Below are 27,964 nucleotides of genomic sequence, written 5' to 3' on the forward strand. Positions count from 1 at the left end.
TCAGAGACAATAACAAACCACACATTTGCACCTAATTCTATCAAGGTTTTGGCTACATCATATAGTTGTGGATTCATGGAAGTCAATTTCAAAGAAATCTTTCCTTTTTTATCCACCCTTTGCATCAAAGACAACCACAAACCACAAATTATGCATAATGAATAAGATTTTGAACATACCTCAAGCCCGTTGGCATATTACTTTTCAAGAGTTTCATCGCATCTAACAAACTGTAGAACCTATACAGAACATGGTTTTAAACCAAAATCTTAGTTAGAACATATTACTTTACCAATCCAACTCATAAATAAACATGAAAAAAAATAACTACTAATTCACAACTTCCATTAAGAGATGGACATCATTAGAGCTGTGTACACACATATACATGTACTAAATCCTACATATGACTATTACTCAATAAGAACTCATGAAATAGAGGTAAATCCCCATTTTTTGCAACATATAAAAATGAAAAATTGAGAGCTTAGATACATGTAAGAAGCGATCTACTCCCTTGTGATACACCTTCTTTTTAGCTCGTGGAGATGAGACCGACTTCCCCTTTGAAATCCAAGCGAATGTATGGTTTCATTTAAAATGGAAACAAAAAAAAGTCATTTACTTTAAAATTGACTTACCTTGATACTTTTTGAAATAAGTTTGAACTCTTTAAGAGAGGGTGTTTGAAGGTGAAATGAAGTGTACATTGAATATATATGATGTTTGCATATGCATGACCAGTGTAGAGGGGATTTGAATGTGAAATATGTCCCTAAAAGTGTGTGTTTGATGGTGAACCATTAATATGTTGAGTGTGTGTTTTCACAGAATATTACATTGAATATATATGATGTTTGCATATGAAACCAATGTAGAGGGGATTTGAACGTGAAAGATGTCCCTAAAAGTGTCTGTTTAATGGTGAACCATTAATATGTTGAGTGTGTGTTTCACAGAATAGTACATGGTAGTTGTGACAACCGTCAATTTTTGGCCAAGTCAAAGTCAACTAAAGTCAACAAGTCAAACCGGTCAACTCATCTAACCCTTGTACATTAGGGTTTCCATTATATTTCTTATTGAACAACTCGCAATCTTAATACAAAGTATCACTTAGAGTTTTCACGTGTTCGGAAATTCTAAACCCTAATCAGGGCAAGTGATGAAACTACTCGATAAAACATTATTCCTTAACCCTCGGGGGCATATAACAATCATAACAAGACTTAACGAGATGTACAAACCTTGCGTTACAAAGCCAAACACTCAAAAAGGTCACAAAAGTAGTCTCTCCAAATCTCTTTCACTCTAACTCTCCCAAAACTCTCTAAGGAGGAGAAATCTCTCCAAGAATGTCAAATCTCTCCCAAATCTCTCTCTGTGGGAGAAATCTCTCCAAGAATGCGAAATCTCTCCCAAATCTCTCCAAGTATGAGAAATCTCTCCAAGTGTGTGAAATATCTCCCAAATCTCTCTCAAAAGTTCCTTTAACTTTTTACAATCATTCGGGCCATCCCGACCCTTAACCGGGTCAAAAACCGCTTAAAACGGGGTAAATACGGGTAAATTAGGCTTGAGGACCCGAAACCCCTCTTAAAGGGCCGAACCCGCTTAGAACCGAAGGTCCCTATAGGGACCGAACTGCTGAAGGACCGAAGCTTCCATGAACCGAACTTACCTTCGGACCGAACCCTCCCTCTCGGGCCCGAACCTCGGACGAACCGAACCCGAAGCCTTCGCTTCCTACCTTCGCCTTCGGGTTATTTCGCTTCTTCCCCTTTCGCTCCATTTCGCCTTCGGGCCCAGCAGCATTAGGACCGAACCTCGGCCCTGAACCGAGAGGTCTCGCAGGTAGGCCAATTTCACCCGGTTTTCGACTAGTTTTGCATTTTAGGCCCGTTTTTAATTATTTTAACGCGGGATTTTCACCCAAAACTTTATTTTAACATATAAGGCCCTATATTTATTCATTAATCACGTTTTTGGGGATAAATCTTATCCAAGAAGAGTGGGTGAAGTACAAGAGGTGGAGTGTTGACTTTTCTTTAGTTTATGACACAAGCAACCACCCATACCCACTCCATGACCAGCCACACTCCTTCCACCATACCTAAGTCATGTCAATGTACTTTTCCATCATTTTTCAGCCTTCCCCACGTCCTAAGTGCTGGAAAACACACCCTCTCTCCTCACTTCACTCATTTTCTCTCATTTCCACCAAAAGATCAAACACTTTTCTCTCAACTATTCTCTCTCAATTTCGAGATTTCCAAGGCATTTTCCAAGGCTTTCCTTCTACTTTTGGTAAGTATCTTCATCATCCTTATGATTATTACACTTCCTTCTGCTCCAATCATGGATTGCTTACACAAATTTCATCATTTTGGTGTTAGATTCTCGAATCTTCAAGGCAACCTTCTAAGTGTTCTTGAGTTGAACACTTCTCTTCTTCGACATTCATCCACCTGAAATCACATAAGGTGAGTTCATACCCCTATCTTTTCATGTTTTTCTTAAGTTTTAAGGGGGGGAATACAAGTTAAACCACCAAGAACACAACTAAACTCATTTAACAGCCTTCATCAGAAAAGTTCAACTCCATTCACGGACTGTTTTGGTCAACTTAAACATTTTAGTTTTCAAAACTGTATTAGGTGCAAATAGTTCAAGTTCATACCTTTAAAATGACTATTTGCACATCTCCATACGATTTTTCTACGATTTATGGTTATTTTTACAAAACTGCCTATCATTCCAGAAACAAATTCGGACCAGTCTGTGAATATGAACATTTTAACACAAGTTAAAGACTTCTAAAAATCATAATAAAAATTATGAATAAACTAGACACATTTTATGAACTCTCAGAATTTACGGATTCAGTTTTCGACTTCGTATGATTTTTCTAAAACAGTGCAGAAAGCTTAAAAACTAGTTAACGGCTTATAACTTTCATAACACTTTGTATTATGTTGAGCAAAGTGTATAACAATAAGTTCTAAATATTGAATGTAATTTCTTGTTAGTTTATCGTCATAAACTGAAATTTAGTCATTCATGATAAGACTTTTCATTCATTTCGAACATATATAATAAGCTATAATAAGCATAGTTTATGGATTCATAGCACTAATGTATTTTCATAAAAGAGTCTTTTTCAGTACAAACGTTTTGGATAAACTGTAATAGGTATAGTTTATGTATCATTTACATTTCAAACTCATTTACCAAAGGTTTTCAGTTAAGTTCACGTAAATCTGTTAATGAATAAATTTGTGAGTCATTCCCTTTGAGTTACCTTCATGGTAATAAATCAAAAAGTCCTGTAAATTATAACCAGAGTCTCTTGTAGGGAGAGCGTGATAGTTGTGTATAGATCTATATTGAGTTTGACAACCCACACCTGAGCTGCATGCAACAGCTAGACCGGCAGGTCTGTGGTGATAAGTGTCATTTAACGTGCGACGCCTGAAGAACGTCGTGTTACGAGGCCGTCTAAACTAGTCTTAGCATGGTTATAATAGCTCACATATGGTATTAACAAATCATAAGATTTACGGGTTCTTACTTTTAAATTAGCGAGTTATGTCGATTTAACTCACAGGAAATACTTTAAGTATGGAAATATACTTGTTTTCGGTTCTGGGATTTAGGGCCACCTAAATTCAAAAAAGGTTTTATGCCGATTTAAAATCGCTTTTATATCTTTAAGTATGGAAATATACTTGTTTACGGTCCTGGGATTTAGGACCACCTAACTTTAAAAAGGGTTTTATGCCGATTTAAAATCGCTTTTATATCTTTAAGTATGGAAATATACTTGTTTACGGTCCTGGGATTTAGGACCACCTAACTTTAAAAAAGGTTTTATGTCAATTTAAAATCACTTTTATATCTTTAAGTATGGAAAATACTTGTTTACTTTCGGTCCTGGGATTTAGGACCACATAACTTTTGTAAGGAAAATATAGAATTTTCTTTGGAATCATATCTCTGTTAAAACTATATTTCATCTAGAATTGTTAGACTTCAGCTATGATTGCTAAGTGTATATGCTAGAGTTATATAAGAATTTAGTCACAATCGACTTAGAATTGGTGGGCCCGCCTCATCTCCTGTTCCTTGTTTGGTTGTGGACCTAGGGCAGACCCATTATATTCAACGGTTTATTTAACTTAAATTTTGTACAACTTATATACGTTGGGCGATTATAGAAGAAATATATGGGTCTTTCTAGGGTTCATTATCGCATAACATAGGAACATTCTTTTCACACTTAACAAAGAAAATATTGGATTTTCTGGAAACATACTTTGTCGCTTTTACAAGGAAAACAGTTTCTTTCTCGATCAAAACTCTTATGAACTCACCAACTTAATTATTGACACTTTTTCAAAACTACTTGTATTCTCAGGAAATCAGTGAAACAGGAAATCAACAGCGTTTTGAGGATGAGACGTTAAATCGTCAAACAGTTCATTTTGTCATCATAATGTAATTGATTTGAAACATGTAAACATATACTTTGGTGTAACTTTTTCAATTATATTTATGATGGTTGTAATTACTTTGAGCACTATTATACTCGTTGTTGTGATACTAGACATGAAGTCCTCTACCCCCGGACGTTTCCGCCATCCTTGGTTTGGGGGTGTGACAGTAGTTCCTGTGGTTGACAGCTATTACGGTCAACTTCAGCAATCTCAACACCACAAAAACTTGAATTGAATATTTTAATATATGATTTTGCTGATGATAGTTCGTTCTATGAACACACAAATTACAAAACACATATTCACAAATTAGGAAGACCTATATGAACAAAGAAACACACTGAGGCATTTATTTCACATACTAATGATGGAAGTGTTAATTTCACATATCGACTATGGAAGCGTCGATTTCACAGAGGCATCAATTTCTGCTCCTAATTTCAGCCCCATGTCCTTTTCCAATAAGACTTAGGAGTTGATTTAGTGAAGACGGTTGCAATGCAAAAATCGACGAGAAATTGAGGATCGATGAGCAGCAAGGAAGAGAAATTCATCGAAACGGAGCCCTAATCAAAACACCGAAGGAGGTGGAAGGGAAAAACAAACGAGAAATCGAGGATTGATGAGTAAGAAGGAAGATAAAAAAAATGTGGAAGCTATGAACAATCGGGGGAGATAGGGAGGCGACATGTATCAATTGCAAACAACGTCGGGAAAAACCAAACGCCGAACATGAAAAGCGGTTAAGCTTGGAACGATTGGTATGGATTCGGCTCAATACCTCATATTGTTCATGAGCCCTTTGTCCAAAATTAATATATATTATTAAATACTAACATAAAAATATAAATTATTTAATGTTAGATTTAAAACAATATTTGATATTAAAAAATCATGATTGAAATTAAATATAATCATATAAATAATTTGAAATTATTCATTAGTTAAAAGTAACATTAAATCTAAAGCTATGATTATCAAAAGACTTGTAGCACAACGGTATCAGGTGTTTGTGGAAAGGTGCCCCTTAGCCAAGGGTTTGAGTCTCGCTTGAGATGAAATGATTAGTTTAGGAGTAGTGTAGAGAGTGTGTTGTATTTTTCATTCTAAAAAAATATAGGGTTATGTATAATATTGTTAATAAATATAGTCATATAAGTTATTTTAAAATTAATTATTAATAACTATAGTTAAAATTAACATTAAATAAAAATTAATTTTATTAATATATCAAGCAATGGATAAAGCTCATTGAATAATATTTTTCAAAGTTGTTACAATTTTATAGATCAATTTAGTGTCAAACGGCTACGACTGGTTTTTTATTTATCTTTTTTCTAAAATACAAATGTATGTGTTTTTATGACAAAAGTAGTAGTATGTGTCTGCCACCTAAGCTTTTGTCATATATATATATATATATATATATATATATATATATATATATATATATATATATGACAAAAGCTTAGGTGGCAGACACATACTACTACTTCTGTCATAAAAACACATACATTTATATTTTAGAAAAAAGATATATATATATATATATATATATATATATATATATATATATATGACAAAAGCTTAGGTGGCACACACATACTACTACTTCTGTCATAAAAACACATACATTTGTATTTTAGAAAAAAGATATATATATATATATATATATATATATATATATATATATATATACCTTAATAAGCATTTAGCCTCAAATGCTGAATTTTAAGAAGTACAAACCCAATTGCCATATGTACAATTAGTTTATGCAATGCTTTGACCCAATAACACCCCTATACGCCCAACAATCTCCCCAATTTATCGCCTAATACTTCTAACTCCTTCAAACCGGGCTTTGACGGAGCCCTTTAATCCTTGATTGAGTCAATGTGGAATCCAGTAAATCACAAGATCTCGCCTAAAATATTGTGATTTTGGTATGCCTTCCTTATAAATGGAGTTAATACCACAAAGGTACAAACCATTCATCTCCAAACAAATTACTGTTGTATCAGAAATTTGTTGTCATTATCAGCTTTGGTATATATATAACCCACCGCATCACTGTCTCTCTTCCTCCTTCTCGGTCTCTATAAACCACCGCCACAAATCCATATTCATCCTTCATCACAACCACCGCACAATCTCCCTTCTAATAACCATAACCCCACCCATGCTCATTGTATCCATCACCAACGATCACCCCTGCTTATTGTCGCCACCAGCAACCACCACTCCCGACGGTCAAGCCGCTAACAACCATTTGGTAACCCTCACAACTCCCTTTTTGTTAATCTGATCCTCTCACCCTTCTCTTTACCATCTTTCCTTATCTGTAACCCTAACTAGCCTTCAGCTCACTCACCGTCTACTGAAAACCACCACTCCCGACGGTCAAGCCGCTAACAACCATTTGGTAACCCTCACAACTCCCTTTTTGTTAATCTGATCCTCTCACCCTTCTCTTTACCATCTTTCCTTATCTGTAACCCTAACTAGCCTTCAGCTCACTCACCGTCTCCTGAAAACTCCCCACCGGCACCACGACCTCATTCAATAACACTGCCACACACCTCGCACCACTCAAGAGCATTGCAACATCGCTATCAGACCCATCGGAAATCCTAACCTCTCACCTCTGTTTTTCACCACTATCAAACTCACCACCACGTCGTCACTACTAAGCAACCATGGTAACCACCATTCCACATCTTTGTCTTATTATTTGCTTTTTAGTCCCCCATCTCTCTTCATTCTCCTCCACCCTAAGCCATTCTGTGATGTGTACTTAAAGGGACTCATATATTTTTGATTCTTGGCATGTTCTGACCAGGTAAATATAGGGAAATTAAGTTTTTTTCTAGAAAATGAAGAAGTTTTGTTTCTTAACTTATCCTACAATGCTTGCAAATTTATGATGATACTATTGACTTTAATATATCTATGTTGTTTATTATGTGAAACAGAGTGCTTGCCACGCACGAAAGCTATGTGAGAATGAATTTTGTGAAATGGAGCCTGCATGTTATTAGTTGGGTGTGCATTTCTTGTGTTTACTGTTCTGATTCTACCTTTTTTTCTTTATTTCTTTAGTAACTTTTCTTTATTTATCAATGAATAACTCATTCATTGTTCTTGATTTTGTTTGTAGGGCATAACGGGTTGTTTGTGATATTTTGGTGCTGATGTTGTAGTTATCCATGATATGGTTAGTGAAAGGTAGACAAAGAAAGTAATTTATTCAAGAGTATCAACAAGGTAAAAATTTATCCTAGAAAAGGTTAATTGACTTACATTGCTTCTTCATCTGTTGAATAGTTTTCTTTTCCAAAAAGCATGTTTCTTAGGCCTTTGCTCATATGTGTATGTGTCTAGTATTGAGAAAAAAAAAAAGAATACTCAGCAGTGGCCCACCAACTGTTCGCTGAAATTCCTCTAAGATATACACATATTTACTTTATAACATCCTTTTAAGTTTGAACATGGTGATGGAGTATAAATATAGTGTTTAATCTGCAGAATCACTTGTGAATGAGACTTTGGTAATTCACATGAAGGTTTGTATAAGTTTTTAGAGTTACTGTCATGTTTTTTCTTTTAATTTTTATGTTTTTATGCAGGTTATTTGTTCGTGATTGCCAATATCTGATGTAGTGTCCATCTATGAACTGATTTTGATATAAATAGGCAGTGATGATTTGCATTTAGTAACTCTTTGATTGTGTGTTGCTCTGTAGGAACGATATTGGAAGCAATATGAGACATATGGTTGTCAATAATGATTGTGCAATAAAATAGATATTCATCTAAGTTCCATTAATGATAAAACCAGAAAGAAAATAAATCAGGGGTATATTTGGTATATTTGTCTATTTGCCGAAGTTCAACCTTGCAATAGTTTTATGGCTTTCATCCACTGGTCATCGGTTGCTAAATTGATCTTGCATGGATTCCAAGTGTTCAATTTTCAATTGTCTTTTTCTTAAATTTATGTTGGGTTGGTGTTGTAGTATGGTATCATTTACATCTTTTTGACATAATTATAGAATCATATAGTTTTTTATATCATAGTTTTTAATCCATGGTTATTTTTACATGATATTTGGTCATCAGGTGGTTAGTGTCAAAGTATCCTACTTTGATATTTTATAGCATTATATGCTTCTTATAGCATGATTTTTGTTCCATGATTAATTTTACATTATTTTTAGTCCATGTGGTTTTATATTATCATACTTTCACTATAAAAAAAATTTCTTTTGAAATTCTCCTTTTTCCATGTGGTATGTGGTTTATTGTTCACTTCTGGTCTGTTTGATAAGAGTTTAAGTAGGCCCATATTTGTTGACATAAATTTTCATTATGAGATTCATATTCAACAACCTAACCTTATAAAGAAGTTTATCTAATTTAGAATATTTTTGAAGGTTTTCATTTATAAAATCTCTATTTGTCATGTGGGTTAGAGAATCATGAAGATGGACTTTCAATAAAGGAAAATAGAAATCTCATTTTCTAAAGCTTAAATCATGTGGATTATCATATGGAAAGTAAGTTAAATTAACACAAAACTTAACATCCTAAGCTAAGCAGAGGAACCGACTCTTAGGTTTTTTTCACCACCTATAATTGTGTAGAATATTCGAAGCTATAACTCTGCCATAACACAACCATTTTCTTCATGATGCACATTAGATGATCTTTCTCTCTCTCTCTCTCTCTCTCTCTCTCTCTCTCTCTCTCTCTCTCTCTCTCTCTCATTTCCCATAGTTTCTTGAAATTCTTTTATATTTTCATTCCTTCACACCGGGCTAACAGTCTTTCTTGTGAAAATGGTTTATTTAAATGTGAAAATTTATATTATTGAGTTCTCATTTCCTGCTAACACTCTTTCTTGTAAAAATGTAGCTTGAAAATCTTCTTCTAGATTTGGAAGGAAAGCCAAAGCTTACTTAAACGGGTGAAAATGTTTAATTTTGACTGATATAATGTGTCGAGTCTTTAACGATCGATCATGAGAAGCTCACAAGTAGTTTGCTTTTTATTAGCTTTTATTGTAGTTACATCACATTAGCTATTTATTTTTATATTTTTCTTGAAATTCATGATAAACCAACTTTCCTATTGATTTTTTGTATTAATTTTAAAACTCAATTATAATAGATTTTTTATTTTTAGTATATACTATAAAACTTAGTTACCGGATGAATGTTGACATATTTTATGGGGAAATTTAATTTTCATTGAATACGAAGCACCAATTTTTGAAAAAAAAGTTCTTGAGTATTAATTATTGAACCGTTTATATTACGATGTTAATTACAAAGTATCAGGCGGTGCCCTCCCTCCTTGAGGTTGAGGGTTCAAGTCTCATGGTGGACTTAGGTGGAATTAAGTGTTAGTTTAGGAGTAGATTATAATATTTGTATTTGCCGGTTCAAAAAAAATTATAAAGTATTAATTCCAAAGCATCATTAAACATGTATATATCAAAATTTGTTTGTGGTAATCAATGTTTATGTTTTCTTAATAAATTCCAGGTTTATAATTTTATGTTTTTATTTTATTTGCTAAACGATTATTGATCGGGTTCCTGGACCCATTAGAGTAACAATTTATTTTTAATTATAATTTGTTTTTATTAAAATAAAATAAGTGTGCTTAAAAATGATAATTTATTCTACACTTATATTTATGTAACACTTCATGCTTTTATTTTCTATATAAATTTATTCATTTGTTGATTAAAAGTTAGTTATCGATTGTTCATGTTTTGGCTAGATAAAACACAAGCTTTTGGTTCAATTTTGTTATTTAGCAAGAACTAAAATAATTAGTACAGTTTTTTTAATTTATAATTGGATCTTATATAAAATATAAACCTATGGTTTATATCTAATAGGTTTCACAATAGACACTAAATCAAGTATATATTATATATACTTACGATACAATCAAGTTTTTTGTAATATGATAAGTTTCGGAAATGAAACAATTGAATTAAATTTTGATCAATTTGACGTGCATTCGTTTTACGATTTATAATTGGATCTAATACAAAAGATAAACTTATGGTTTACTTCCAAATGGTTCCAAAAATAGACAATAAGCCAAGTATGTACTTACGATACAATTCATGTTTTTGTAATATAACAAGTATCCGAAATGAAACAGTTGAATTGAAATTGATCGTCGAAAGGAAACTAAGCTCCACTAGCTGAAATGAAATCGCCACCCAAAAACAACGAAATTGTGTTTTTAAAAATATAACCGATTATAGAATTCTAATTTTAGTTTTTTTTTAATTAATCAATTTTAACTTTGCACTTTCAGTTTCTTTTTAACTAACCAATTATAACATCGCATTTTAGAGAGATTATCAAGAAGCCATAATTTTAGTTTGGAATGTTGGCGGTCGGTAGGTTCCCATCCCTCCACAAACCCTAAAAAAAACGTAGATCTAAAGTTTGACACAATAGATCGCATATGAAAACACAAATCCAACATACAAAAAACGATGAATAAATTAAATAATACAATCTTTTTCGTAAAGAAACTGAATTGCTAAATTAGAACTAATTATTGTCCGCCGAAAAGAAACTTACTGATTTCGTTTCTGCTAGCATGACTCTTATGTATAATTGTTTGGATGTGGAAAACTATTTGCGTAAAAAACTAATTGCCTCTAGAAACTAATTTCTAAAAGAAATTATTCACACTCGTCGCTTAGCGCGGGTAAACGGCTAGTGTATATATATATATATATATATATATATATATATATATATATATATATATATATATATATATATATATTGATTTTAGAAAAAGACCAATCACATCTTTTTGATTTTAAAGAAAAAAAACGCAATTAAAGACCTCCTTTTCTTCTCTCTTTCTTTCCTCTCGCTAACCAAGCAACAAATTCTTCTTGGCGCCTCCCTTTAGCAAGGGGATGGTGTTGGTGTGTGCTAAGTTGCTTGGTGAGTGGGCTTGATGATGCTCCCACTCCCAATAATAATAATTTAATGGATAAAAATAAAATGCTATTGTCATGCAATGGCGGATTTATCATGGAGCCTGGAGTATGGGAGAAATTTTTTTGTTTATATTGCCATTAAACCCCAAAATATAATTTGGGCTACCTAAATTATTTTTTTTTAGGTTTTTTCCAAATGGTAAATCCATATACAAACTAGTTCATAAAGTAGTCCAAATTTATTAAGCCCAATTGTCAAGTGCCACATAAAATTAGTTTAATTTAACAAGTAACACATATTTTAGCCCAATACACAATAAAAATCGAAAATAAGAAATCAATCGACACTGACTCGCGACTTCGCTTCTCCCCTGCGATGCATGTTCTCGCTGTTGCTGCCCTTCTTTATTTTGCCAGCGATTGGTCATCGGTGGTGGGTGTTTTCCGGAGAAATCGCAATGTGGCCGATGGTGGGTAATTATTGATCAAAGTGGTGCTACAGTGAAGCAAGTAAGTAGAAATTTTGTGATTATTTTTTGGTTAATTGAAATTCAATTTCTTGTTATTGTGTTGAAAAAAAATAGAAATTACCAATTAGGATTGTTAAATTAGGGACTTAGGGTTAATAATTAGTGATTATTTGTTGTGGAAGAAATGAAGAGGTGAACTTTAAAATGCAACTTTGTTATTGTATATTACACAAGTTTAACTTTATATCTAATGAAATTGCGGTTTTTTTTTCTTATTGTATATTACACAATTTTTCTTCGGGATACCCCTTTACTAAAACTCTGGCTCCGCCATTGAAGTCGTGGCAATTTCTATTTTTAAAGCTAACAAATGTTTTTAGTGGCTCACAAAATACTAATAAATCCAAAAGATAAGCTAGTTTATTAGGGTATAGAAAATTCTTTCCTCCAACTTACAACCCATAAAAACTATATATTTTTCAATACACTTAACACATTTGTCACGTCATTATTTTTATTTAATTAAATTAGAAAATATTAAATAAAATAAAAAATATAACATTTTTTTCTTTAAAAATAAACCTTTCCTAATTTAAAACAAAAAAATCTAAAATAACATTGAAAACACGGTCACCGGTGTACCAACCCACTGCAGTGGAATAATTGAAGGAGCCTGCTAGACCTGCCTTTGACGGAATCATAACCCGGTGGTACCGTACCACCGGTACCGCCCTAACCCATCAGCGACCCACTTGATGACTCTGTCACCCTTAGCACCAAATACAACATAGATGATGAAGTTATATATGTTATGAAAGAGACGTACTGACATATAGTTTTATTATTATTATTATTATTATTATTTGAAATGAAAAACAAAATAGATTAAAAATTTTGGTCTTCTATAAAAACGAAATATCAAAAGGTCGCTTTTTCATAAAAGTTGGATTTTCTTTTTTTATTCTTTATTGTTTATGGTTTAGTCTCGTTCTTTTTACCTTGATGAAAATTGAGAAGTAGCCAGGCTAGTTTGAGAATGATGATTTACGTTTTTTTCTCATAGTTTACGTTTTCTTTTCAAATGCTCTATAGAAAATGACATTTGTCATTTTCTCATCATATTTTTTTTTTTTTAAAGTATTGAGGTTGATTATAAGTTAAGCAATCATTTATTTGATCTCTAATTTTTAGGAGAAATTTAAATTCGTCTTGAATAAGTTTCAGTTATGATTGTCAATAATTAATTGTATTTCTTTATTTAAAATCCTACAAAATCATATTTAATTAATAATTTATTGAAAATAATTGATTAATAACTATGGGTTTTATTATAAAAAATTAATTATTTTTGTAACCGTGGTTCCCACAGACTATAAGCTAGTTAAACGAATATACTTATGTTGCACATATTAAACTAGGTGTAACACTCATGTATTACATGAGTTAATTAAAAAAAATTGAATATAAGGTCTAAATATTTAAGAACTTTGGATTTATAAGAAAATAAGAAAAATAATGGATTATTAAAATTGATTACTTTTTATCTTTTAAATTTAAATAAATAAACAAAATAAACTAATGAATATTAATTTGGGAATTTTGAAATAAAAAGATAAGTCCATTAATGAAATTGATATTCATTTATTACTACATTTATTGTAATTATTACATTAAAGTATTATATGGAATTTATTAAAATAGAAAAACTCATAAAATGACATGTGGAAAAGAAATTAATTCAAAATAACCACAAAATGACATTTGACAAATTAAATAAGAGTGTGACATGTGACAAAAAAAACATTCATTTATTAGAGTAGATTATATAACTATATTTCTAATAAATATGTTGTTGATAACTATTAAAATAAAAATCATGTTATTAAATTGATATATAAAATTGCAACAACTTTTAACAATATTATTCATTTCCCGTAGCCTTGCGTTTAAATTGTTCCTTTTATGTTTATTGTTCGGACAATACACATTTTTAATCGAGTAATTTGGGACACCTCTTGACTCTTGGTCCATATTCCAAAGTTATGATCAAAATAATTGAAGGTTATGATGATTTATGACATTTTTCTAAATAACTAGGGGAAAAAAGAGGCGGGCATCTTATTTCACAAGAATTGGGGGCATTTTAGAGATAACCTAATGTCAAGCCCTTCCCCTTCCCCCGTTCTCTCTCTATCTCATCATCTCGCCTCTCTCCTACCTTCATCCCACCTCCGGCCATTAACACTCCCTAATGTTCGGCTCGTAGATGATGAATCGAAGAAACAACAGACTGACATTGTGATTTGGATCGACAGATCGATTATATTCCCTTCATGTCGTCTCAGTCGTCCAGCATCCCTTCGACGAATGATCTGCAATCGCAAACGACCTCTCATATGCCGGTAGCATTCGTCTTATTCGTCTTAATCAGAGAAGTAATTGAATTTGAGATCAACAAAATCCACGGGTGAGTATAGTTTCTATTTATCAATTCGCCTTGTTATTGTGCTATTTCACCGGATGATGATCATTGATCAATGTGTCTGATTTGTCGAATCAAAACCTAAACGTAAGGATTTTTTGGAACAATGTATTTGAGTTGGTGTTTTGATTGGATTTTCTGAGTTACAAGCGTTTGGACTCCTTCAGGGACGGATTTCTTTGATTCAAGATGAAGTATCTACAGTTGAATATGATTTGGAGGCACTTAAGGTGTTTGATTACACTTATTTAACTGCTCCAGATCACTCCGATTCCGTGATCCGTCGCCGCATAGAGAGACTTTATACAGTTCCAGTGATTGGCGAGATGTGAAAACGGCGATCAGAGCTGCGAATCCTTCTTCTCAGCATCGTGACCCACCATATTGTTTGAATAGCAACCTACCTCGCTTTTTGTTACAATCTAGACTCGAAATTAGTCTTCTAAGGTACATCTTAATGCCTCCTCTGTTTATATTCAATCAAATTTTGTTCATCATTAAGCCCAATGCCAAAGTGATAGGTTTTAGTTGATTATATAAGATGTTGATGGTGCTGGTGGCTTGTTTGTTGCTATAAAAGGTCATGCTCCTGAGGTACATGTTTAATTTTATTTACTCTCTGTTATTATATTTCAGTCTTCTAATGTGTATACATACTACACCAAAATATCCTCTTGCTTCATGGTAAATAACATCTATTTGATGTTCTTATGACTATAAGAGATTAGGAACTTATTAGAATGATGACTTTTATTTGGAATTGGTGATCATTGAGTTTTTTATTATAGAAATATAAGGTTCACTTTTAGAGTGGATTAAAGTATTAGGATATTAAAGTTTGTGTATATTTTACCATTAGTCCAGTAGTAGAATTAAAATAGCTAATATCATATTTGGGCCAGGGAAAATGTACATATTGTTGAAGAAAAATAAAATATTTTTCTTATAGGATTATAAAGTGAATATGCTTTTGATTGAGCAGTAGTCTATAAAGATGTACTTGATGTGTTTATGGTAAAATTACTTTACATGAATAACTAGTTGTTTATATTATTCTTTTTAACCACATTAAATTTCTTTTAATAAAACACAATCAGTGGCTTGGTTTTAACTTTTAATGATCTTTATATTGCAGGATGTTGTGAGCAGGAAAATAAGCTTGGACATGGTTGTGGATTTTGCTTTGGCACAATGATCATATTGGACATTTATTACACCTCATGATATAAGGTAAACTACTAAGCTCAAGTTTGTTTCTTTTTCGTTATTTACATACAAGAGAGATGTTTATAACATTTTATGACAAGTTCTGTAGTAAAGAAAAAAAAAAGAATAGTGTTGTAACATTTTATTTAATTACTTGATATATATGTATATTTATTTACAGCATGATAAAACATGATAAAGAAGCAACAAATGGTCGTTCCTTGCTCATAAACAAAGGTTTGGTTTGGTTTGGTTTGCTTTTGTTAATGCATTATGGTGTACTTTATAAAAATGGTTTTTTATAAATAAAAAAAACTATTACATGTCACAAGTGAATCACATATGAATTACATGTGATTCAGATGAAAATCACATGTAATTCACATATGAATCACATATAATTCACATGTAAATCACAAGTGAATTATATATAAATTATATGTGAATCACATGTCACAAGTGAATCACATATGAATTACATGTGATTCATATTTAAATCACATGTAATTCACATATGAATCACATGTTATTCACATGTAAATCACATGTTATTCACATATGAATCATATATCATTCATATATGAATTACATGTGATTCACATGTAATTCACAATAATTCAAATACGAATTATATATGCTTCACATGTAAATTGTATGTAATTCACATATGAATTACATGTGATTCACATGTAAATCACATATGAATTACATGTGATTCACATGTAAATCACATATGTATTTTTGTGAGTGTTTTTGCATCAATAATTTTTTTTTTTTTTGTAGATTTGGAAGAAATTGTGGTGAATATTGAAGAGGTGAAAAATGATAAATTGAAGAAAATATGAAAATATTGACACGAAGACATGAAAACGCTTTGAAATTTTGTAGCATTTTTTTGTTTTTGATATTTTATATTGTATCAAATAAAATACTTATTGTATTGTGTTTATAGATTAGTAAATAGAATGAGTTTTCTTATGATTCCTTTACAAATATTATAATATATGAAATATGCATTTGTAAAAATATACATAAATGTACCAAAAATATGCATATATGCACCTAAAAAATGCAGTTTCTTTTTAAAAAATAGTGTCTTTTTGAAAAAATTACAGTTTTTTAAAAAAAATTGTAGCTTTTTTTGAAAAGTTTGCAGATTTTTTTTAAAAAAAATGCTGTTTTTTTAAAAAGAAAAGCAGTTTTATTTTTTGTTTTTGAAAAAATTGCAGTTTTTTTGAGAAAAAAATGCAGTATTTTTTTTAAAAAAATGCAGTTGTTAGCAGGTAGCTAGTTTTTGAACTAGCCTTAATTTCATGGATTTTGACTTGAAACAAGTCCGTCCATATATGAGATGAGATGAGATTGTTATTTTTATTACTAAAAAATTCAGAAAAGCAAAAACGGAATTCACCCCTAGATTACACACACACACTTACACAGTATAGAAAGGACACATATCTAATCTAACAATGAGCTGAAGATGGTGAGATGTTATACACAGCCAAATATTGAGATGAAACGAGATATTAAGTTTCTATTTGCATGAGGAAGTTAACAAGAAGTAAACGTAACGTGAGCCTAGAGCCTAGAAAGAAACCCCTCTTCAATTTATGAACAAGGCTTACAAGTGTCATCCTTCTTCGTTTATACGGGCACCCTTTTGCCACGGTAGCGGTCCAAGAACTGTAAGCAATCAAAGATGATAATCAAATATGACCACAATAGGAGAATGAACCATCCTTTCAATTTTTTTTTTTTTCTTCTAATTTATTTAGGCGATAGGGTGGTTTGGCTTCTTTTTTCATTCCATCAATAAAAATAAAAAAATCATAATATAACCCACTTAATTTATTATGCTTCTTTTTTTTTATTGATTCATGATTTTTGTTATATTACAATCTTATATATATATATATATATATATATATATATATATATATATATATATATATATATATAAACTTTAGTGAATCAATTAGCTTTCCTTATATTTAAATTTGTAATTAAAAAAATTCATTGATTATAATCAAATAATTTATAAAGTAGAATTAAAAGTATAAAAATTTAGATGATTCATTCCATTCCTACAACTACAGACCAACCAAATATGATTGTGGAATGAGCAAAGCAAAGCTGACTCCATGTTGTAAAATGCAACTAGAGTAAGAATTGTGTTTTATTATTCAACTTCTAACAAATAAGATAAGGAATTAGGAATTAACATACCGATCTAATGGACGGATACTGAAACACCCAACCAATAACCGGTATTTTCTGCACAAAAACTGCTAGTGTGGGCCAGAAGCCACTGCATATAATTCCATCAAAACATTTATATGTATATCTGTGAATTGTTAAATGAAAATAACACCAACATACATGTGTGATGTGTGATGTGTGTATTATTAATTTATGCCCATCTACTTTAATTTCATTCTATCACAGCATAAGCATTGTACGATGAAAAAATTGTTTTGTATTTGAACAATATTGATATATTGATTGATACAATATATGCTGTAATAGGACGAAATGGAATAATAACAAATTAACCCAAGTATGTTTTGTTTGCATTAAACTGTATCAAGCAAACCTGAAGAGTATGATGAAGCCATAAGTTTCTAAAGCCATTCCTATTACAGGCCACCCAATGATAACAAACAAGAAGCCCACACCAAAAGAGATTGTGCCCTGTGCAACCAATCAAGCATAAGCTAAGGGAGGGAGGGTTTGTTTGGTTTATAGAATTTTTTTCAGAAGGAATTCAATCTGTTAAATGTATTGGAATCATAACTGTCAGAAACAGAATTGATTTTTAGCAATATAACTTCCTAACATTTTAATCCATATACAAATATTATTTGTTGATTCTAGGAATGCTAAAATCCATCAAACATGGTGGAATTTTAAGGATTCCAATCCATCCATCTGGCAACCAGATTTGAGAACCAAACACACACCTTAACTAAAATTATGAAAGGGAAGTTGGAGCACCTTTAGGTTGCTTCTCTTCATGAAGAACTGCAAGGAGGACTTGATTCCAATGGTAATGATCACCCCTGAGATGAATAGGATCTGGTTCAGTACCCCACAAATGACTTTAATGTCAGAAGTTGCCAACTCAACCTCATCAGCAATATATATATATATATATATATATATATATATATATATATATATATATATATATATATATATATATATATATATATATATATATGCAGACAAAGATACAAGAGAATCCAAGGACTCAAAGACACTAACATTTCCAATGGCAAGTAGTCCCTTGTCGAAGAAGAAAATGATCCCCAGAAATGAGAAGAAAACACCAAATCCAGTTAATCCCAGTCCAATTTCTGTTTCATTTAAGATAAAAAAAAACGCTTTAGTAAACTTACAATAATAATCAAACTTATCAGTGTTTTTGTAAAGAAGATACCAATGGAACTATTTAGGCTGCGTTTGTTACACAGGAAAAGAGTGACTTCTAGGGCTATCTTTGATGATGGGGATGAGGGCATTAATGTCTTTTGCACAGACAAAAGATCGATACTAATAAGTTGCAAATTTTCACCCCATTGCCATGATTGTACGATTGAGCTAAAACTAGAGAATTAGTCATATTTGTTGGCATTCAATCTCATTGATATGAAAACTCAGTGTAAGCTTTGATGTTGCTATTATCCTGTCCCTATTCATATTTGTTAGCTCTAGATAGTATTGTTGACAGGGTTTTGGACCAAAGTTTCTAAAGGTATTTAAACAGTTTGTAAATCCAGCTTAAACTTTAATGTAAATCTTCTCTAGTCTTCACAACTTTCTGCTAAAAATATAATAAGTAGAATCTGAACTCTGTTATCACCAATAACCTAACTTAATTCGCTTAGTTTATGAAGTAATGGACTCCAATTTCTTTTAACAAAAGAAAACCAAAAGCCTATAGCAACTCCAAACTTACTATTACAAGTTTACAACAAGATCAACATTCTTACATTCATTTTCTTAGTGTCCATAATAGGATTTACAGATTTACAAGAAACATGGACAGATGAACTCAGGACCAATATTTTGCATTATAACAAAATCAAAGTTTGATAGCATGTCATCTGGCACTGCATATATAGTAAATTTGGGATTATAACATGCCAATTATAATATCACACAACAGTTCATGACTAAAACATAATTTACAAAAGCTAAACAACGAAACCAATATAGCACAGCAGTGTAAGATCATAAATCCAGAAAAAGGAAAATATAAATGAAAGAAGGCCTAAAACTCACTTTTCCAGTCGTTCATCTCTAGGCCAGCCATGATGCTTAAGCAGATACAAAATTCTCCAACTTCCAAAACCGATCCTCAAAAACTGAACCAAAAGAAAAATACATTTTACTCAATAAACTTACGTAAACTACAAAACGACTTAATTATACTAAATTAACAAAAATGAAAACGTTTTGGTTCTTAAATCTCAACTGATTTAGGTCAGCCAGTCAGTATGGGGGTTTAATGGCCAAATTTCAGCAGAATTAAGATCCGGAATAGTTTAACCTTCCTAAATCGAAGGATTCACTAAGCAAATGAACTAAAAGTATATGCGTACTCGAGAAACGATGTGACATCCAATTCGAAAGTAAAAAGACAAAAACAGATATACAATTGATTTCAATTCAGAACTCGTAGATATAAAAAGAAAGAGGATAAACCTGCTATATGCCTATACAGAGCGAAGAGAAGAGAGGAGCTCGAGCAAAACGGAGATATAATAAGGCTATGGCTGAATTACTGCTTTAGCGTGTGTGACAATTGGGGAAGAAATCGGTTTTGCATCAATGTTCTGTTTTTGAAGTTTAAGCTGAATGAGTAATAGCTATTCTAGTCCCTTTACGTTTGATCTTTAGACAACTTTAGTCCTTGAGTTTTATTTTCTTAATTTATGGCACTAGGCTTTTCAAGAATCTTGGTTGATAAGTCCTCGAATACGTGGGTCATGATAAGTATTTACTAAATTTTATTTTGGAGGAAATCAAATCTATATTGTCCATTCATTAATTTTCAGCTTATCGGGACCAATAACTTTTTGAATATTCAAGAAAATCCTACCGCTCAATAAATAATAAAGACAAGCCAAAACTTATAATACAATAATAAAAATAAATCTATCCAGGCCAAATCTCAAATGATGGAACTATATTGCCCAGTCAAAAAAGACGTTTGCAATTTTGTGTAAATATTTGTATTTATGTTGATTTTTATATTAAATTTTTGTTTATTTTATGTTAAATTTTATATTATTTGAAATAACAAAAAATGAAAACGAATAGAAAATACAAATCTATTCATGTTTTCTAATTTGCTAAAATAAAAAATGAAAACTCGGTAAGTTTTAACCAAATACATTTTCTAAATTTCTACTGAAACACGTAAATGAAAACTACGCTACTTTTTCTGAAAATTTTTTCCAAAAAAATAATAATAATTTTCTAGAACCAAATGCACCCAATACTTTGAGTTTTTTCTTTTTAATTTTATATGTATCTTCTTAACTTATAATTTTGAATTGTTTGGATTTTTCTTCATTTTGTATTTTTAACTTTGATTTCACTTTAAAATTGATTTTATTTTGTTTTAAGTAAATTTTAAATGATTTAAAAGTCAAGATAGTTATGCGTTTTTCTATTTCAAATATCCACTTTTATGTTGCAATAAAAATAACCCCCAGATTTTAACCCATAATGTTGATCTGTGTTGAGTTGACAATTGTTGATGATTTGGAACCCTATGTGGCAAGTGAATTAGTCATGTTTTCTTTACATTAGAGCATCCACAATCTATTGAAGTCTATAGAGTTCAATGGATTGTTATATCATCCATTAAATAGATATTTAACTTTACTTTTAACACCCACAAACCATTAAAAACATATTCAATCCTAATGACCACTTTATACACATTCAATCCTAATCATGATTTTGTTCTCTCTATTGAACCCCTATTGAAGAGTTGAATGATCATTCAAGTCCTCTATTCAACTCTACTTCATGTCATCACCCACACTCTATTGAACACTCATTCAATCCTAGTCGCCACCTTATTCAACTCGTATACAACTTCACTTAGGATGCCCTTAACCAAGCAACCTTATTATTTGTTGTCTCCAAGGGTTCGCTCTGGTTTGTTCTATGTTTCCTCTAAATGGATGTTGATGATGTGCTTAGAAGTTTAGCTGATATAGTTTAAAGTGCTTGTTTAACTTAATAATTGTTTGTACTTATCATGTCATTTTAATTGTTTTTTTTTTTCAAAAATGGAATTCTACTTAAATGAACGGAAATGCAAAACAATATGTATGTAAAGTGTTATCGATGGGTTTGTATAAGTAGAAACTGTCATATACATATAACTACTGCAAGACGGTTTGGAGCTTAAGTACAATTTACAATAAATGTATAAAGTAGTATATTATCATGTTTTACAAGATTCACCACTTCAAAGGCTCCATAGGCTTCAAACTTTGATCTTGATTAGAACCCAAGTCACTTGACTTTTGCTTCTTTACTTCACCCTTCTTTTTCTTGCCAGAAGATCTCATAGAAGATCCTTCAACTGAGAAAGCAAGATCCAAGTGAAAACAGAGGGACAAAATCCAATAAAAAAATAATTGAAAAAAAAAAGCGTTTTTCCCATTAAAAGTTGTGTGAACAAAATATTAAAAAAAGTTATTTGAAGAAATGGAAAGAAAAAAATAAATGGGGACATTTGAGGAGTTAAGTTAACGAGGAAAACCCTATTTTCTCTGATATTCACTATCAAGTTATTCTTTCTACATTAAGTTAAAAAATATACTTATATATAGCTTTACCAGATTAACGACTGTTTATTTTTTCACAAAATATTGTTTGTATAGATGATGTTCACAAAATGTTTAAGAAAAATGACAGCACACTTGGAGAAACAAGGGCAATTTATTTTAAAAAATGGGACTTTATGAGGTAAATGCCATTTCTTAGACTTTCTCTATGAAGTCGATTCTTTTGGCATCAAGTAAAAAAAAAAAAAAAAAAAAGTCATATATTTTACCATATTAAGTCCTATTCTTATCAAGTCTATTAAGTAAAAACGAAACACGACCTAAGACAGTTTAGTGTCCCTTATGATGGGCATTTTAGACATTTGACTAATAGTAATAATGCAACAGCAAGGACATGAATGTATACCTTGCCATTCCCACACAACCTTAGGTTCACCCTTTAACATTTTTGGATACCGGTCTAAACGAGAATCTTCTTGAACCAATTCCTCAACCTATAAAGAGACAAACAAGCATTTGAAAAATAATAATAATAATAATAATGCATGTAGTTTAAATGATACATTACAAAAACTCAATTAAACATCCTATGTTCCTAACATCACTTTTTGTTTAGTTGTCTCTTCTACGCGATTTCTAATTTTTGGGCTAAATGCAAGAAACAGAAATGTACCTTCGAAAACTTTTTATTATAGCATTGTACTTTCATATTTATAGCAATTGGTGAGCTCCTACCTTTTAAGTACAATGCCTGCCCTAATAAGAAATAATGTGGATGTACAATGTTGCAATAAGAAAAACTGAAAGTAGAATGTTATAATAAAAAATATGGGAAGTATATCCGAGAGAGAGAGAGAGGGAGAGAGAGAGAGAGAGAGAGAGAGAGAGATAAGAATACCTTTTTCCATAACATGGGATTCCTTCTTTCTTTGGGTGTAAGGACATTATCTCTTAACCATGAAGCAACTATCCATGGTTCACCTTCTCCTTCACCATTTATGCTCCTTGAAACTAAAGCAGCCTCTTCAAGTGTGTCACACACCTATTTCATTGTGGTTTTACAAATTTCAATATACAAAAATCTTAGCTAGTAAGTAAATGACTAAATGCAATAAATAGCAACAACATACATCCTACTTCCATTTCTTTGTATTACAGCATTATAGTACTTTCATTTTCTTCTTATGAAGGCATTTTCTTTTGAAATAACTAGTCAATCATAGAGCATTGTACTTTATTTTTTAGACAAAAATCTACCCAATTATAGCAGTAAAACGGTTATGTATTTGTATATGATGAATTGATGATAAATGGGTAAAATTCGCCAAACTACAATGTTGTAATAAGAAAAGTTTAAACTAGAACGCTATAACAAACAAATCAATGGGAAGTAAAGTACATAATAGCCATTTCTTGCATTTAACTCGATATAATAAGACTACATGCCAACAACTGAATCATGATTAGTTACGGTTGTTTGCACCTGTTCGTAAAGCTCTTCAGCCCTAACTGACAGGTAATGTCTGTGGCAAACTCTTAACAGCATCCATACACACCCTACGAGCTGCAAAAATCTAAGTAATGTCATAAACTTGAAAATGTGAGACTCAATTAGCTTTCATTACATACCAATACACAAAATGGTATTAGGAACCAAGCATGCTCCAAAAGCCATAGTCGAACGCAGCAGCTTAGGGGCTTATAGTGCTCCACTAGCAACTCCGGACACTTAAACTCCTTGATTCTACATCAAGAAATAAATAATTAACAGATGGGGAGTGCCTTCAACTTAATTCTTAATATTAAATAAATATAGCCTACCCAATGTTACTATCTCTCATCTCCAACAAATTATCAACAATATCCATTGCTCTGTTCTTTGCAAACAGATAGGTGGCGTTGTCCTCTGCCAGCTTCACTTTATCCATATTATTCCACAACTCATCCCCGGGAAACTGTAATCAAATGGCAAATTAGGTCACCAAAATCTCGCTACAAAGTTAAGGTGGATATGAACAAGAAACGCACCCAGACTTTGTTGATTCCTTTGCACAAGTACTCAGAATATGATTCACAGACATGAGATTCTACCATTTTTGCCTGCATCAATATATATCATGTTATCTTTACATATTAAACATTTCAGAAGCAAAGTTACAGATATAACATCTTTTTTCTCTTCAACCCTTACGTGATGATTAAAAAGTACCCCCAAGACAAGTGTTCACTCACGAGATTCTTAGCCATTTCATTTATACTTCCATCTTCTAGACATGATCTCCCATGTCTTGTATAACCACTTGTGCATTCCAATTTGCCTTCATAACATATGCCATGTCTTGGGCAAGGATCACAAACCTCTGAAAAAAAAAATAGTAAAAGCATAAGATGTAAGATGCAACTATTCCAGATGAGTATGGAATAGTTGCATCTTTAAGCTTAGCTTTTTCATGAAGACACATTTTGCACCATGCAGATATGCAGTTGAAAGAATATTGGAGAAATTAATAATCATTAAGAGAGGTTTAACCTAAGTTTCTACAAAAGGGTTATTCTTCTAGCAACCCCTCAGCTGTCCCACACCACCACAACAGCATCATGTGAGATGTACACAGTGACCCACTAGGAGTGGTGGAATTAAAACTCCCACACTGCGGTTGCTGAGACTCAAACCCTTACCTGTTTGTGCAAGATTTAACTCCCAAACAATTGATATAAAATTTGAAAGAACCTTTCAGCATGCAAAAAAACAGAAGCCCAAAAAGATTTTGGGTAACTCCCATTGTTTGAAACCACACAGAAATGCAGAGGTAGCACATTTGATAAAACTAATACAGAGACTAAATGTTGATGGAAAAACATGAACAACATCTTGTCTCGTGCGCTACCCTTAGATCACTCATGCATTTTAAGCTAAGCGTATAACCAACTTAAATGCCCAAAATTTCAAGGAATGAAGTGCATTATGCACTCTTCAACTTTATACTTGAACCTGGATACCAATTAAAACGATTAACGTAAAGTCAATATACTTCTCCTATCTAGCGCTCCATCCACTCTGAGAAGAGGTTACAAATCGACTTTATTGAGATGAATTCTAAACCTTCGACAAAAATATGCTAACTACACTGGAGCTAGCAACTAGAAAAATGCCGCTGGGAAATTGGCTACGAACCCCATAGAAGTGACACCAAAACTCAAATATAGCTTTCTTTTCTATGGAATCGATGGAATGAAGCATTAAGACAAACAGCTAATTAAATAAATAAATAACATTTACTCGTGCATAAATTACAAATACAGCGTTGCTCACCAGAAAGATAATAATCCGATTCCGAATCAGTATCGCAAAACGGCTTTGGCTGACGATTGAAAAACTTGACGACAAGGTTGCAGGCTACTGCAACAGAGACGGCGATAGATACGACGGCGACGAGCTTAAATATCTCCGTCTTGGACGGTAGTAAGCTTGGTGGCGGTTCAATTGAAGATAAAACTCGCATGGGAGAAGGAGGAAGAGAAGAAGAGGATGAGTATTTAGGGTTTCTGATTCGCCTTTTAGGAGTAGAAGCCATTGTGATCTTGATCGCTGTAACTTGCCTTCGAGAGTTAGTTTTTACAAATATATTAATTCACATATATATTATGAACAGTAACACCGATTTTTCAGACTGGGTTTTGGGTTTTAGTTTTGAGCCGATAAGCTGAGTGACCGCTAATATCCTTCGATCCGTCTTCTACACTTGTGTTATCCTCACATCTCTCTTCCCCTTTTTCCTATACCAAAGTAGATTAACCTCGGATAATCGTCTTCATATGTCGATTACTTTTCTTTTCTCTACCAAACATCTGTCATGATCCTGTGCACCGCTTTCCGCATTCCTGATGGTTGCTGGAAACTCCAATTTTTGGTGGTGTTATGTTACAACGATGCTATCCAAGAAAGCCCTAAAATCGATTTCTCAAAGATGGTTACCGTTAAATGTGACTCGAGCATTTGGAGAATTTTCATGGAGCATTTAGCACTTAGATCTCAACGGAACACTTGAGGTTCATGGAAAATGTGACAAATGAACGTATCATCTGAGATGACTTTGGATCATTAGACAAAGGAACGGATCAAGTGACAAAGAAACAAATCTTCCAAAATGGGGTTTGGAGCAACTTGGAGTGGCTTGGAGCAACTTGGAGTGGCTTTGAGCAACTTGGAACACTTAGAGCGACTTTGAGCAACATGGAACATCATGTTGTGCCATGTAGAAGGAAGTTGTGCCATCCTTGGGATGTTGCGCCAAATGATAGCATGATGCGCCATCATGTCTGAAGTTACGCCAAGGTGATGTTAAGCCAAGGAGATGTTAGGACATGAAGATGACGTTGCCCCATCAAGAAGGGAAGTTACGCCATGGAGGAGATGTTGTGCCATCATGGACCATCTTGGTACATGATGCGCCTTGCATGGCGGAATATGATTGGTTGTCACCATTCATGGTCCTATGGGCCAATGGGCTTGGCCCATTAGGGTTTTAGGACTGATCCCTCAAGTATAAATAGGGATGCATGTTAGGTCATTTTATATCTTGAATTCTAAAGTGTTAGGCGAACCTCTGTGAAATTTGTACTTGTAACCTCTGTTTGAGAGCTCTAAAATAAAGAATACTCCTCTCCTGCCCGTAGACGTTGGTTACCTTGACCGAACCACGAAAATATTGTGTCTTGTGTGCTTTTGGTTTTGCTAGTTATCTACTTTAATTCCTAACAAACGGTATCAGAGTTGCGGTTTGTATTTGTAATGCCTCAAAAATCAAAGCAAAATTTTCATTTTTAATTCATAAAACGTTATTCATAAATCCAAGTCATCACGAAATTATACATTTTTATTAAAGTAATATCAGAGTATCCCAAAATCCACAAAACATTGTAAGCCGGCAAATGTGTACAATCATGCCTCCGTCTTCCCGGAATCTACAAAGTACCTGAAACACAATTAAATCAACACGGTAAGCACGAAGCTTAGTGAGTTCCCCAAAATACCACATACACGTATAATTAGTCTCTCATGGCTAAATCTTGATAAGGACCCTTTGGTCATGTGTCTTAGTGAAGACCCTCCGGTCTCACGTCTCAGTATGGACCCTCCGATCATAACTCAGTATATACACATAAATAATATAACAACATAAGTCACAAAGACAGAATGCATAATAACACATATCTCAGTATAAGCAAATAAGACCCTCTGGTCAATAATACGAATAAGACCCTCCGGTCAATAACACGAATAAGACCCTCCGGTCACACATAAATTACCACACAGGTAAGTATAGTGAGAAGACTCACCTCAACCGCTACGCGAGTAATCCTACATTGTCGCTGCTGCTGCGAAATGGCTCCCGAACTGAGCTAAACAACCCAACTCCATAATCAATAACTAAGCAAGGCTAAACCCCAACACTAGGCCCAAAGATGGCCCAACTAACTAGGCCCATTAATAACCCAAACCCATTGGGCCC

The 27,964-nt window shown here is 32.6% G+C and overlaps 2 protein-coding genes across 4 annotated transcripts; both read right to left on the minus strand.

Annotated features, from left to right (window-relative positions):
- Positions 1–16,986: 16,986 nt before the first annotated feature.
- LOC145120078 (vesicle transport protein GOT1-like) lies at positions 16,987–20,460 on the minus strand. Its single transcript, XM_079055862.1, has 7 exons — positions 20,347–20,460; positions 19,924–20,006; positions 18,904–18,995; positions 18,634–18,714; positions 18,233–18,330; positions 17,866–17,947; positions 16,987–17,322 (listed from the first exon to the last, which is right to left on the minus strand). The coding sequence occupies exons 2-7, from the start codon at positions 19,952–19,954 to the stop codon at positions 17,284–17,286; spliced, it is 423 nt and encodes a 140-aa protein (XP_078911988.1). The 5' UTR covers positions 19,955–20,006; positions 20,347–20,460; the 3' UTR covers positions 16,987–17,283.
- A 1,528-nt stretch (positions 20,461–21,988) lies between these two features.
- Positions 21,989–26,518, minus strand: LOC145120989 (Man1-Src1p-carboxy-terminal domain protein). 3 transcript variants are annotated; one of them, XM_079056766.1, is made up of 10 exons: positions 25,765–26,518; positions 24,684–24,811; positions 24,480–24,551; positions 24,273–24,406; positions 24,081–24,195; positions 23,935–24,015; positions 23,350–23,493; positions 23,125–23,202; positions 22,858–22,945; positions 21,989–22,246 (listed from the first exon to the last, which is right to left on the minus strand). In XM_079056766.1, exons 1-10 carry the CDS (start codon positions 26,024–26,026, stop codon positions 22,122–22,124), a joined length of 1,227 nt encoding a protein of 408 aa, XP_078912892.1. In that variant the 5' UTR covers positions 26,027–26,518; the 3' UTR covers positions 21,989–22,121. The 3 variants fall into 3 exon arrangements, with proteins under 3 accessions (XP_078912892.1, XP_078912894.1, XP_078912893.1); XM_079056768.1 differs by having other exon boundaries at positions 24,684–24,852; positions 25,765–25,885; XM_079056767.1 differs by lacking the exon at positions 23,125–23,202 and having other exon boundaries at positions 25,765–26,514.
- Between the last annotated feature and the right edge of the window lie 1,446 nt (positions 26,519–27,964).

The sequence above is a fragment of the Lactuca virosa genome, chromosome 6, assembly GCF_052849685.1.
Source record: "Lactuca virosa cultivar CGN04683 chromosome 6, Lactuca_virosa_CGN04683_v6, whole genome shotgun sequence".
In the NCBI taxonomy this organism is placed as follows: Eukaryota; Viridiplantae; Streptophyta; class Magnoliopsida; order Asterales; family Asteraceae; genus Lactuca; species Lactuca virosa.